Raw genomic sequence first — 15,624 nt, forward strand, 5'->3', positions numbered from 1 at the left:
TATAAACTAGAGAGAGAAGCTACTAATTGCCAACCAAAAGCTAAAACAATCCAATGTCCAATGTCCTGTATACCTAACATTCATGTGCAATAGTACACTTTAGTAATAAAGGTTTCATTGTACAGATTGCTCAGATATTTTTATAAGTAAAACACAACTCTAAATACAGGGCTTATCACATTCATTCATTACAATTTTATGGCTGGAAGTGATTATAAAATATGATTTTTACCTAACAAATTTGTTTTCTGTATTTCCAGACAATGACTCATAACATTCCATCCAGTGAATATTCCTATTATATAACCAGCATCAAAAATGCCAAATTATTTTTAAGTGCTTAATTAGAAATTTGGACAGTCTAATGTTGGGAACCAAGACTAAAAAACTTCCTATTCTAAATGTGACATTCAGAAATTGTGTATTATCTTCCAGTCTTCTAATATGATAATATAAGTCACTGACTTTCCAGGGAATATAGCACATTTTCCAGATGAAATACTATTTTATACTTCTAGATTGATCTGGCTCAATTTTTACTGTAGGATAATTTTGATAAAAACCCATTTTTAAGTAAAGCTATGTATTTGGGACCTATAAATATAACTTAAAAAAAAAAGTGCTGTTGCCCCAAAATATTTTATTAAAAAGTTTTAATAAAGGCCTGTTTAATTTTTGCTATAGCTATCTATAGGCTGATTTTAGCAATATATAATATGAAACTGTTCTCCAGTCAAGCTTATTGAATCTGCAAGTATCCAGTAATAAAACAAGTGATCAGCATTATGTTGAAAACAATTATAATATCCACCAACATTCTATAGAAATATATATTAATCAGTTTAATTATGGTTTTGGAGAAGGGATGACAATTTACTTTACTGTGATTTTTAGATAAACGAAAATAGGTATCTTTTACACCTGCCCTTGGCAAAAAACAGTACAAAAGAACACCCAACACTTCAGTAACAGCCAACAATACTGCAGCTGCTATAATGGTAAACCACAGCTGTACTGCATACAAATAAGGTTTTTAAAAAAAGGCAACAAAGTTTTCAAACATGGAGTATATGTTATTGCTTCTAAAGCAGTAACTTTGTTTTCAGATATTACAAAACTATTTCCAGTATTAAAAAAATATTCTTTTGATTCTGACTTTCTAGCCAATGAAAGCATCAATCCAGGCTGGAATACACATTTTATGTATTCTAGAGTATACAAGACCATAGCGGGATAACTCTAGGTTTAAACATTTGACTGTTCATAAGTGCATGAACCAACATGCACATTCCACTGGGGACATACTGAAGAGTGTTTTATTACCTAGCTAAATGATAATACGTTAACCTCATGAACAACATATTATTGACTTAACACAAATAAATTCTAAAAAAAGTCTCTGATTCAAGTTGTTAACTACAAAAATCATATCTAAATGTATCATTGTGGAGGGAAAAGTTGTGTCTAAAAAATAATCCACTGTTCACCAAGCTTTAGATAGCCAACACATACCTCCATGGTTCTTCTCTTAGTTAATGTTATTCCAAAGTTTTTCCATACCCAGCGCTGTTCCACAACATGAGCAAAAATCACGTGTCCGTTTCCACAAGCCCCAGCTAATTGCGTACCATCAGTAGACCAAGCAATATTGAATATGCTGCCAGTGTTTGGTTTCTCTAAAGCATAGGACCACTGTAAAATATTTTTAAAAAATAATTGAAAATTCCTATAGTGTAATATATAAAACATATAATAAACATTATATGTTTATTATACATATTGTACATGATTAATAGCACTGTACATATATCCATTTTCATTTTGTTTTTTTAAAGCAAAAACATGAATTACAACAAGATAATCATAGACAAGAAAAGGAAATACTCTTTTTATAAGATAAACTATGAGCGCAATAAAAGCAAAACTACAACATTGCTACCATTTACACAATAGCAATTTTTTATTTAACATGACATAATATTGCTTTTAATGACAAATGTACTTCAAATGCAGTACATTAAAGTTTCCATTTAAGAATATTCCTAGTTAAAAAAATAAATGAAAAAGATGGCACTAGAAATACTTGAATAGTAATTGCTAAAATGATGGCACTTTCCAAGTTTTGTCAATTGAAATTTCAGGAGAAAAAAATACCAATAATGCCAGAGAAAAATAGAAACATTTTATTTTAATGCTAAAAGGTTGAGAATCAATAGGAAAATTCTTTATAGGTCACAGAGACAGGGAGATAACTTCATTAAAACTATATAATGAAGCAGTTCATTTGGAATATGTGATTCCATTCATACTGGAAAATAGCAAAACCATGGATTCAGACAGAAGAGTTACAAGAGTCTTGTAATTAGGTTCTTATAAAAGTAAGCAATATAAAGAACACATTTAATAAAGTTATGTTTCAGTTTGAAGGATGAAAAGTTTAGAAGTGAGAAACAATGTTCCCCCATTAACTTATTTTAAAGAACATCCTGATTTTTATAATACATCTAGGACAATTTTATTCTGGTTATGAAGACAATGTAATTAATATAAAATAAGAGATTCCTATAACAACATGTTACACAGTAAGGAAGAAATAAAAATCTAAGTCAGATCATCAGATATCTTGATTTGATTTCACATCAAATGTGATTTCAATTTAAAACTTTTTTGAATGATAAAGTGAAACAGCTAATTCAGCCTTTAAACAATTTTGAGAAATTAATAATCATCATTCATAACAAAAAAAGAACAATTTCATAACAGAAGTAAGATAATAAAATAAAAAGAACAAAATGAAAAATACAACTGTAAAATTACAAAAAAAGAATGATGAACAGGTAGAGTACAGAGAAAAAGAAGGAATAAAAACTTATATTCTTAGTTGCCAAACCTATAGGTCAACAGTGGAAACTTTCTTAAAAAATTAACAATTGAAAAATGGTGTATGTGTGTATGTGTATAAAAACCAAATTTGTGTTTGCTGATAAAGAAATAATTTGGTACAAATTAGAAAAAAATTGGTACAAAATAGTTTGTTGTGAAAGCGACTGCCTGAGGGCGCCTGGATTGGAGTTGAAAGGTGAAAGGGAAGCATACATATATATAAATTTTTTAAAAATCTCACATAAAATTCTATTTTTTGCACGGAGAAATGAATCACAATGGAATGCTTATACACTATTACTATAGTGTAAAAATATTTAATGAATGTGAACTTTTAACATTATTAGAATAATACATAATTAAAGCAAGATTTAAAGCAAAAAATGAAAGTCCACTTTCATTTAGTCAATGAAACAGAGTACTATTATGAAACATATCTGTAAAAATGTGGGGTGAGAAAGTTCATAGGGGAAGAGCTTTCTTTGTGGTTTCCAAGCAGGTGTTTTATTGTAAGGAAATGCTATTAAACACAGAGATATTATCATACATGAAGTGGGGCACATAGATCAAGCAGGGTACTTCAAAGATATATCAATGGATGGTAATTGGGTATACAGTGAACAATATTTTAAAAAGAGCTACTATTCTGTTTTCCCCACAAATATAATTCTCTGTTTTCTAAAAGGACCCTCAAGCACAGAAAGAAAACTGAGATAATAATCAAATGGTGTTACATAAAATGTTTCTAACATAAGAAGCCAAAAATTGCACTGAGAAACCATGGTTTATTCTTTCTTTGGACCAATTAAAAAAGAATGCATTATATAATTTATATATATATAGCATTATATACAAATTCAATCACACACTTTGTATTTCATTTAACAACTCATGTAAATCATATGACAATGTCCTCTCTTAAATTAATAGAAGAATTATGTAATTACTGTTTATTTTGTGCATGACAGCAATATAACAAAACCTATTTTCTAGGACCAAGGACCAAAAGGTGTTATTGTTACAAAAAAAGTCAAAACTGCCTCTCTCAAGTACAAACTGGCAAACAAAACTGAGTGAAATAAATTACTGTAGTTATACTCTGTTTCCCCCAAAATAAGACATCCCCTGATAATAAGCCCAATCGGGCTTTTGAGCGCATGGCAATAAGGCCAAGCGCTTATTTCAGGGTTCAAAAAAATATAAAATAGGGTCTTATATTCATGGAAACACTGTACCTTACTGTTAAGAAATTTCTTTCATTGTTCAATCAAAATGTATTCTGTATTATATTGATCCCTGATATATAGTAGCAGAAAACCAGTTTGCTATCTTCTATATGACAATCCTTCAGTATATAACAGAGAAATATGAAGGGTGTGGTTTTTTTTGCAAAAAATTCACTTTGTTTTTGTTCCAAAAAGATAGCAGTTGTGGAATATTAGTGGGGTCCATCCCTTTTTTTTCTGCTGCCACATTCCTGTGCAGTGAAAATATAAATCTGTCTGTTTCTTAAATATTTTAGGTGATTGGCAAATGTATCTGGGTGACAACTGTATGGCTGATACAGCTTTATACAATTGAATTGAAGATGAACTTCATAAAGTTGTTAAATTCATCATGGAAAGGCCTTCTTTTAGATTACTTCTAAAGGTTGACGTGAAGTGCCAAAAGCTCTCCCAGAGAACCAGAGATAGCTATCTCAGTTAAAACCAGAGTCTACTCTTCCAGAAACAGATTTCCTGCTATACCAGATAGAGAACTTAATATAAAACAGATGCAAGTGCAAGGGTTTTTTTTTTTAAATGTGCTTATATTTGCTGTACTGTCTTGACTGATCTAAGATAATTCTGAGGACTCACATGATATGCAAGAGAGAAACAAATAAAGCAGTTATTACCAAACTGCTCGGCACTTGGGCTCGGCAAACCAGCCCTCAAATACGTAGCACATTGCCTGGCGATGAAGTTCCTTCACATGTACAGTACTGAGAGGTGAGATACAAACACATCAAAATGAGGAAAAAGTCGTTCAATTATAAAGTATACAACCATTTACCGGTAAGTTCTTTTTTTCATGAAGTTCTTCAGTTAACCTACATAAAACAGCTTTAATTGGCCTAAATTTCTGCTTGGAATTATTGCCTGTCATTTGCTGTTTAGGCATACCAGGAAGATCCTAAATATTTTTATTTTCTTTCTTATTTTTCAAGAGATTTTTCTCTTTCCATTTGCCTTTTAAGCCCAACTACCACGGCTCCTTTGTATTTTATTCTTCTGCTTTATGATGTAAGTAAGACAATGCAATTTTGCCTTGGAAATACAGTGGCAAGAATATGTGCAAGTTCTTCAGTAATTAATTCTCTGCTATGCTGGCTTTATTTTCCTACACAGGCATTCAAGAAATGAAGGACTTTTCTTCAGATCAAGAACTGTTATTTGGTTTTTGAATGGCATTCAAGGAAGTGGTCTTCAATTAAAAAAGTACAGACGGATAAAAACAAAAACTAGTTAATACAAATTAATTAGAGGGTAAGACACCTCCAGTTATCGACTATGTATTGGTTAGAACACATTTCTCACTTTCCCTACAATCTATTATATTGCAAATCACAATTTCATTAAAACTTTTTTTAGCTATCACTAGACTGTTGATGATAAATCCAACTGAGCCTTACTTATGTAATTATTAACTTCTGAGCTCTCATATTATATAGACTCTTATTCAAATTTCATGATTGCTTCTTCATTTGTAAATTATATTGGTTGCATTTATTTTGGGACCTTTTCAATTGCATTTTAATCATTGTTCTATATGAGTTTATAAAAAAATTGTTGAAAAAGTAATTCTTTGAATATTTTGATTTTTGTGTACCTTTACCAATGTACAACTATTTATTTTGTTTCCTAAGAGATTATGGTATTATTTAAGAACTGTAATTCAATATATAAAAACAATGTATGGTGACTGAAATAACTTTTCCTACAATTTTTTTTTTTGTGCAAATTATAAGCAACCACGCTTCTAGTTCCATGATGGCGAACCTATGGCACATGTGCCACAAGTGGCATGCAGAGCCATATCTGCGGGCACGCAAGCTGTTGCCCTAGCTCAGCGCCAGTGCTGATTTTCAGCTGGCCCCGCCCACACCACCCTTCCCCTCCCAGGAGTCTCCACGCAACCGTTTTGGATGCCAGGTAAGTACAGGGCTTGTGCGGAGGCTCTGGGAGGGCGTTTTCGGCCTCAAGAGAGCTTCCAGGGGGGCAGGGAAGGCTGTTTTCGCCCTCCCCAGACTCCAAGAAAACCTCTGGAGCCTTGGGATGGCAAAAAATGGGCCTTCCAGGCCCACTGGAAGACAAAAAACAGGCAGTTTCCTGCCTCTGGAGGGGTGGGGAAGGCCATTTTCACCCTCCCCAGGCTTCAAGAAAGCCTCTGGAGCCTAGGGAGGGTGAAAAACGGGCCTTCCGGGCCCACTGGAAGTCGGGAAACAGGCCGTTTCCGGCCTCCAAAGGCTTCAGGGAGGCCTGCTAGGCCCAAAATGGGGTGTGGGGGGGGTTACATGTGCATGCATGGGGGGCCGGGCATTGGGGGCCAGGCACAGGGGCATTGAATTATAGGTGTGGGCACAAGCACGCGTGACCGCCTTTTGCACACAACGGCAAAAAGGTTAGCCATCACTGTTCTAGTTCATAGCGTCCAAAATTAGGGAAGATATATTCTTTACAGGAGTCCTCAATTTACAACAGTTCATTTTGTTACTGTTTGAACATCTAGTTCATATTTATGATGATTGCAATGTCCCGGGGTCATGTGATCACCTTTTGTAACTCTCTGACAAGCAAAGTCAATGGGAAAGCCAGATTCACTTAACAACCATGCTACTAACTTAGCAACTGCAGCGATTCACTTAACAACTATGGCAAGAAATGTCGTAAAATGAAGCAAAACTTACTTAACAAATGTTTCACTTAGCAATAGAAATTTTGGGCTCAATTGTGGTCAAAAATTGAGTACTACTTGTATATGAAAAAGAAAGAAGCAGTGTAACAACAGTAGAATGTGAACTTGCTCAACAGATACTAGTGTATCTGAATATTTATTTGTGACATATTCAGTCTATGTATCAGTAGGAGCAAGTGATAAATTGGAGAGAGACAGCTTGCTTACTTAAATCTTTAAAGATGAAGGAAACCATTTCATTTAACTTAATGGAAGGGAACACAAAATAACTTTTTAAAGATAAAACCTACTGAGATGTAGCTTCAAGTTTAACACATTAGGAATTTGTTTCTATTCAAAAGGCTATTAGTAATGTAAATTTGTTCATTAAATTGGATTGGTTAATTGAAGTTCCACAAGGTTCAGTTGTGGATTCAGTTTTACTGGTTTTACTAATGACAAATATAATAATACACATACATACATGCATTTTCGGTTTTGTTCTTTAAATCCTCCCACCAAATCCTCCTGCCTGGTTGATGAGACACTTAGAAACCAGGTAGGTGTAATAGAATCAAATTAGCACTGCACAGCTGAGGACTTAGTAATACACACCAAGCCATTTCTTTATCCTCAAAACTAAGTGGTGGCTGAATAAGCTCTTACTATGAACCAACTTCAATTTAGCAGCAAAAACCATCAGTGAGTGATGATCAAAAATCAAGCCACAGTGTAGGGAGCAGGAACTGGTGTGAATTGGAACTACACTTTCACCTGAATCTGCTGGCATTTAAATATTTTCCCCTATAGTTTCAATATCTCTGACTCTTAAACACTGACACTTGAATGGGAATAACCCTAATCATCTCCTCCATCTTTCCTACTCCAGGAATAGTCCACTTTCTACATACACACCCCAGACCCCAAAAGGGATATTAAAAATCCATGGGATACTAACGACAATCATAACTAATCCATACACTAAACACATAACGTGTAATTCAAGAAGAGTAATCCAACACTATCCATTTATTCAGTTCTTATCAATGTTAGGCTGAACTCAATGATGTCTTCATTTCACACTTCTTCTATTCCCAGTAACTAATATGCAATAGAGAAACTCAATGGTTCTGACCAGAATCAGTGGATAGACCTTTTATGGATTTTAACTTACAATAAGCAGTCCCTCCCCTTCCCAAATGATCTGAATATCTAAGGCTAGCAATCAGGAATGTTGGCGCTACAAGTGAATGTTTAGAACTAGGTCAGATCTTTTGCTTGAATGTATTATTTTATAAGTATTCTTATATGTATTTTATAAAATCTCTCAACAATTCTAAAAAATGGTAATATTTTTAGTAATATCAAATACCTAATATCAGGTAGTTCTTTTATTGTATCACAATGACATTTCTACCTGCTTAAGTCTTATACATTCAAAGAAAGACTCTAATGGGCTCTAATACTTTCTTAAAGACACACTGAATTGCTTCCATTAAACATTATTATCTATTAAAAAACCAGCTCTCATTATTACAGAGAACGAAAAACACATTAAGAGACTGCTAATTTTTCAAGCTTGGCAACTTTAAGATGTATAGACTTCAACGCCTGGAATTCCTCAGCCAGCATTCAGCACACTTTAAAGTTGCCAAGTTTGAAAAGCACTGATCTATAACCTAATGTTAGACTAAAAGCAGGCTTAAATATCACCGCAGGTATATCTCATTACTTTCTTCTATTTATCCAATCAAAGTTGGCCCACGTTCTACTGCCAGAAATCGGAGAGTACAGAAGCATTCTAATAATCTCCCCATCAACTCTTATTATATAAAAATTCCTTTTGAAATCAAATTTATATTATCTTTACCATAAATATCATTTTAAAATTTAAATTAGAAAGCAAAATCATGAAGATGCATAACAATAGCAGGGGGGAAAAAGTACTATAATGCTGTTACATTGCTGTAGAATATAGATGTATCTGTGAACTAGTACAATGGAATAGGCTGAAACTGTGATGCTACACCGATTGGGAAAATCAAAAACATGATTAAAAATGAAGATTTCAGCAAAAAAAACCACAAAAAAAAAACACAAACCCCAACCATCTCCAATATGAAAAATGTGTTAACCACACATTATCAACTCAAGAACCTGCACCAATATTTTATTCTCTATGATACTGAAAATGGTCCTTTCTTATGATTCATTTTCTATAATTGTAGTGAAGGACGAATATTAGAAGACTTTTCTGTCCTTCCTCCTCATTTCTATTTGAGTATAGTATTTGCAACATTGTTAAAGCATGCATGCATCTAAAGAAAGTCACCCACAAGGTATATATGAATAGTCAAAGGCTTTAAACCCTTTAAACCCTATAAGTTTTAAAATGTTGAAAAGCATGGACCCAGGATTCTCCCCCCCCCCTTTCATACTTCAACAATACTTTTAAAGGTGTGCTTAACACATAATATGAGAGTTATGATATGAGTCCTCCGGGAGAAGGGCGGTATAAAAATCGAAATAAATAAATAAATAAATAAATAAATAAATTGAAGGTGAAGATGTTGGCCCAGAAATCCAGTGACTTTGAGTTCTAGTCATACTTTAGCCATGAAAAACTGGCTTGGTAAGTTTGGGTCACTCTCTCTTGGCCCAATCTAACCTCACAGGATTGTTGCTATTGTGGGAAAAATAAAAGGAATTGTTGTGCTTGCCACCTTGAATTGTAACCTACTACTAGATAAAGTAGAAAAATGTGGGTTAGACAGCACCACCACCAGATGGATTCGTAACTGGCTGACCAACCGCACTCAACGTGTAGTCCTCAACTACATCCACATGGAGGGAAGTATGCAGTGGAGTACCCCAAGGCTCTGTTTTAGGCCCAGTACTCTTCAACATCTTCATCAATGACTTGGACGAGGGGATAGATGGGGAACTCATCAAATTTGCAGATGACACCAAGCTGGCAGGAATAGCCAACATTCCAGAAGATAGGCTCAAGTTACAGAAAGATCTTGACAGACTTGAACATTGGGCGCTATCTAACAAAATGAAATTCAACAGTGAAAAAAGTAAGGTTCTACATTTAGGCCAAAAAAACAAAATGCACCAGTACTGTATATGTGGTACCTTGCTCAATAGTAGTACCTGTGAGAGGGATCTTGGAGTCCTAGTGGATAACCATTTAGAAATGAGCCAGCAGTGTGCAGCAGCTGTTAAAAAAGCTAACACAGTTCTGGGCTGCATAAACAGAGGGATAGAATCAAGATCACGTGAAGTGTTAGTACCACTTTATAATGCCTTGGTAAGGCCACACTTGGAATATTGCATCCAGTTTTGGTCGCCACGATGTAAAAAAGGTGTTGAGACTCTAGAAAGAGTGCAGAGAAGAGCAACAACTGGAGGATAAAACATATGAAGAACGGTTGCAGGAACCGGGTATGTCTAGTTTAACAAAAAGAAGGACTAGGGGAGACATGATAGCTGTGTTCCAATATCTCAGGGGCTGCCACAAAGAAGAGGGAATCGGGCTGTTCTCCAAAGCACCTGAGGGTAGAACAAGAAGCAATGGGTGGAAACTGATCAAAGAAAGAAGCAACTTAGAACTAAGGAGAAATTTCCTGACAGTTAGAACAATTAATAAGTGGAACGACTTGCCTTCAGAAGTTGTGAATGCTCCAACACTGGAATTTTTTAAGAAAATGTTGAATAACCATCTGACTGAGAAGGTGTAGGGTTTCCTGCCTGGGCAGGGGGTTGGACTAGAAGGCCTCCAAGGTCCCTTCCAACTCTGTTGTTATGTTATGTATATGAAAAAAGGCAGGATAAAATAATTTTCTTTAAAAAAATGCACTTTCAAAGAGTATACTTATAGAAATGGCAAATTATATATTTTTAGTATTAGCACTCCTTAGTATTATTAGTGCTACAAGAAAAAAAAAGTCATATGCAAAAGAATGTATGTTGGCGTATTTAATTAAATTATGCTTTATAACTAGTCACATATGCTGCAGAAGGGTTAATGATATGTATATCTCCTGATGGTTCTCTAGGGAGCAATTTGCTGATTCAGCTCCATTACATCAGACACAATAAAAATGTCTGTTGACCAAAAAGCCAGGCCTGGTTCTCTTCAAACACTATCACACAAATAACCAGTGAATCATTCTCTCTTCTCTCTCAGCACTAGCAAGCTAATTCTTTAGCAGCTATTTATATTTAAGTCAAAGAAAAAACTTGCATGAAGCAGCAGAAATGTATAGAGGCAAGTCTAATAAATTATTACAGCCAGCTGTAAAGGAATAGATAGCATCTGGCTTTAGCTACTGTTAAAAATCCACTCCTCTCCCAGAGCAAAAGAAAAAAAGAAAGCTTTCTAGGAAGCCCATTTTAAAAAATATATTTTGTAAATTCATTTGCTTATGCTACTTCATCAATTAAGAACATTGGCATTTTGTAATCAACTTAAGATTTATTATCTTTAAATCAGCAATAAATAAATTGTAGTTAAAATCTTCACTTTCCCCACAGTATTAAAAATGGAGGAGGAATATCTTTGTTAATATTCAGGAATGCTTAGGACAAATATTATGCAACTGCTTCTACTTTATAATTTTCTTAAAGCAGCTTTCCTTTTCTATACCATCCCATTTTGGTTTTTTTCAAATTGAAGGAAGAGCTCTGTAAATGTAGTTTACTTGGTATTTTGAGACATATATACATCTGAAGTAAAGGGTTTACTCCTTTAACTCCCAATTATTAAAAGAAAAACTTCGATGGATTAAATTAAAAAATCTTTTGTTAAGGTACTCTTTGTAATGGTTGCAACTGCCAATACAAATCGCTGGAGAAAGGACTAAAGTTATAGATTATTCTGACACAAAAATTAATGTCCATATTTATTTTATTTATTTATTTATTTTGTCACAACATCATACAAAAAGATTATATAGTATATACACATATAAACATATATAGGAAGAAGAAAAGAAAAACAATAGGACAGGAACGGTAGGCACGTTTGTGCGCTTATGCACGCCCCTTATGGTCCTCTTAGGAATGGGGTGAGGTCAATAGTAGAAAGTTTTTGGTTAAAGCTGTTAGGATTATGGGAAGAGACCACAGAGTCAGGTAAAGTAAGGTAAATATTCTTAAATGCTTATTTTTTGACGATATAAAATTACTTATGATTTACTCCAGCTATTCCATATTAGTTTGGTAATAACTTGTATAATCTAAAGATTGACTATTGTTTTTTCTATGAAGTTTCTCCATGAAAGAAAGTTGGTGTAGGGCAGGAGAGTGAAAGAACAAGCCTGAAGATAATATGTGAGACAAATGAACACACAAAGTCCAAAAAGGAAGAGCACCCAGGAGAGAAGTTAAATATAGACAGATGGTTTAAAAGAGGCAGAATGCAAAAGACCTGAGTAAAGAGATTTTCAATACACTATAATAGATTACAATTCAAGAAGTCACTTTCAATTTTCTAAGCGCAGGCAAATATTGGTGAGATGGGTGACAAACAAATTTAATAAATAAAACAAATGTCTGCAATTGTTTATTATTTATTGTTTTCTCAAACATGCCTTGCTTAACAACTGAGCCTCTAACAAGCTTGAAGAAATGGTAACTACAATTGATCTACATCCTTACAAAGGTTGCAGCATCCTGTGGTTATGTAATCACCATTTGCAGCCTCCTTTGTCAGCTTCCTACAAGCAAAATCAATCAGGAAGCCAGGAGATCAAAAATAGTGATCTCCTAATTTAATAACAGGATGCATTCAACAGCAGCAACCAGAAGTGCCAGAAGTTGTGGAACTATACAGCATGGTACCTTGTCACCACATTTTACAATCACATTACTTAACAGGAATTCTGTTCCTAATTGCTGTCATTAAATGAGTAACTGTTGACATATATTGGAATGTGCAAGTAGCAAGATGAATAGCACTACAAAAATACAAACAAGATGACACAAGGAACTTACACACACACTCTTGACTACACCAAAGACACATTTGTGTCAACACTTTGTGTAGAAGCAAGGAGCTCATTTGCACATTTATGTCTCATCCCTATACCATTTGTGGTTCATAGAATGGAGCAACTCAGGCAGAAGTTATACTTCATAGTAATCATTTTATAATCTCATAATTTTAAATTTTAAAATCTTAAATCAACTTTGATATTTGAATTTAATCTTATTTATTGTTTATATGCTGATATATATCACCCTCTTTGAAGGAGCTGGGTGGTATAGAAACATGAAATATAAATAAATAAATTGTATTACCAGGGTATATTGTAGGGGCCAATGAAAAGATAGAAGCAGTTTAGAATAGAAGATGGAGAACTGAGCAGTAATTTTGATTTTCATTTCATGTCATTGCAAGTATTTTCAAAGCTGTTCAACTCAAACAATGCTCATTACCTAATCATTATTAACTTTACATCAGCTTTATATGACTTTATCATGCCCAATCAGCGCATCTCAGAATAATTTTTGGATATATTTCCTCCACAAATACACTCTGCAAAGTCTTTCAATAATTTATCTTATGGTTGTTTGAAAAAAATATCTTTCTCTGAAGCATATTCAAAAGGGTCACTAGAATGAGCAATCAAAATTAAAAACTATGAAATGATACACTCCAACACAACAGATTCTTGTATAAAAAGACAAGATGGATTTTATTTGAGGACCTAATAACTATAAATTACATAATCAATTTCATTAAGCTGACCCACAGAATTCTGGAAATGAAAAATAATAAAATACAAAGAAAGTGACATCATCTGAAATCAAATTAACTGAAGGATATACTGTTACAAATTTAACAAGTAAAAGTTGCTAAATACTGTATATCCATTAATAAAAAAACCCTTGCTAATGGAATATAATAGAATGAGAAGTGAAACAGCTTTGAATTTAATACATGTCTTATATTCATCTATAAATTTAATAATTTTATTTATAATTCAAGAGAAATGTATAATTAAAATCTTAATCATTGAACCCATTTTCTTGAATTGTATAGTACACTTAATTTTTTAAATAAATATATACCATCATCTGAACTATTACTTACCCCTGTTTTATCACAAAGTCGTAATGTATGAAAGGAGCCAACAGCAAATAATTCCCCATCCAAAGCCCAAGCAACAGAAGTGACAGGATATTCATGGGACAGTGAGCTATACAGCAAACGACCATAGCTATCCCATACCTATTTTATTAAAGAACAAAAACCAAAGATTTGTATCATGATGTGATTTCATTTCAGTGAGACTGTGTGGTTTGTTTTCATACCATGTAAAATAATATTAATGTAATCTTTATTCAAAACATAATAAATTTAAAATTTCCAATCTAAATATCTATTCTTGATTATGTTAGTACATTTAAACTGAATATTTTCCATAAACAATGTATTTATTAATGAACACTTTGATTTTTTACATTTTTAATTCAAAATTTTAACTTTAACATTCTAATTTTTATATAGTTTTATATTTTGATGTTTTATTGCAGCGGTCCCCAATGGTTCTGGCTAAAGTATTGGCGGAGGACCACGTGGTGCGAGCCCATTCAGAACATGACTGTGCAAGTGGCAGGTGCACGCACTCATGTACGCAGGTCCATTTATACAAGAGATGGGTGCATGTACCCACCACTCGTTCAACTGGAGCTACATATGCCCTCGCTCACCACTTACATAGTTCTGAATGGGCTGTGGCCCATCGGTTAGGGACCTCTATTTTATTGGGCACCCAGAGCCCATCTTTGAGAATGATGGGCTTTTTAGAAATGTGAAATATAATAAATAATGCTCTTGTCTCCTATTTTTCCCCACAACAACTCTGGGATGATTGGGGCTGAGGAAGAGTGGCAGGGCAAAGTCACTCAGCCAGCTTTCCTGCTTAAAGGAGGCTTAGAACTCAGTCTTCTGGTTTCTAGCCTAACACTTTAACCACTGCAAAACTAGCTGTCAGCATTAATATAGTAATTAATTATGATTGTAATTAATTATAAGTATGTGGTAAGTTTAAGACATTCTTGGTTCAGGTAGTCATATAGGTTCCACAACTGGAATCAGTAATTCAGTTATTAAGTGAAGGAAAAAGGCAAGGATTGATCATAACTGTGAATAGTCGCTAAATGAGGCAGTTACTAAACAAGGATTTCTTGTACTTGTTTTACACACACACACACCCTGTTTCAAGGAATGTATAGTGAATATTAGCTTCTTTTATTTAAGGGCATTTCTTATGATAGTTAATTGCATATTTTAAGACATTTTTGGAAAGAATGCATACCTTATATTTACAATCTTCACCAGCTGACAAAATAAGATCATTGACAGAATTCCAATCAACTTTTAGAATAATTCCATCATGAGCTTTCCACTGGGAACAAACAAGAAGAAGAAATATATTTAAAAATGCAACTAACGAAGTTAGTTTTACCATTTTTAAATAAATAACGCTTTAGTCAAAATATTTGATGTGTAAACACGAAAAGTGATTGAACTTCAGTTTGCAAAAAGATTGCTTTAACTTAGATTGTATAAAACATATTTATGGATTTGGTTAATTTAAACTTAAAATACATCTTTGTACAGCTGTTACATATAATTGAAACAATAAACTCACAAAATAGAATGGATCCTTTCAATTAGCATATTTCCAGGTAGCTCTACTTCTACATGCTAATTTTATTACGACATTGAACTACTTTAAATTCAATTTCCATAGTTGTTTGACTTTGTTTAATACTGTACTTTGCACTATT

General features: G+C 33.6%; 1 protein-coding gene and 1 long non-coding RNA gene across 4 annotated transcripts in view; one reads left to right on the plus strand and one right to left on the minus strand.

The window, feature by feature from the left end:
• IFT80 (intraflagellar transport 80) overlaps window positions 1–15,624 on the minus strand; it is a 65,228-nt gene that overhangs the window by 26,613 nt on the left and 22,991 nt on the right. For all 3 annotated transcript variants that reach the window (XM_058188424.1, XM_058188422.1, XM_058188423.1), the window contains 3 exons: window positions 15,150–15,239; window positions 13,922–14,059; window positions 1,513–1,692 (listed from right to left, as the gene is read on the minus strand). In XM_058188424.1, coding sequence (XP_058044407.1) covers window positions 1,513–1,692; window positions 13,922–14,059; window positions 15,150–15,239 — 408 coding nt within the window. The remainder of the gene's footprint in view (window positions 1–1,512; window positions 1,693–13,921; window positions 14,060–15,149; window positions 15,240–15,624) is intronic.
• On the plus strand, window positions 4,731–6,065 carry LOC131200964 (uncharacterized). Its single transcript, XR_009155745.1, has 3 exons — window positions 4,731–4,940; window positions 5,274–5,411; window positions 5,894–6,065. It is a non-coding gene; the product is annotated as an uncharacterized LOC131200964 (long non-coding RNA).

Source organism: Ahaetulla prasina, chromosome 6 (assembly GCF_028640845.1).
Source record: "Ahaetulla prasina isolate Xishuangbanna chromosome 6, ASM2864084v1, whole genome shotgun sequence".
Taxonomy (NCBI): Eukaryota; Metazoa; Chordata; class Lepidosauria; order Squamata; family Colubridae; genus Ahaetulla; species Ahaetulla prasina.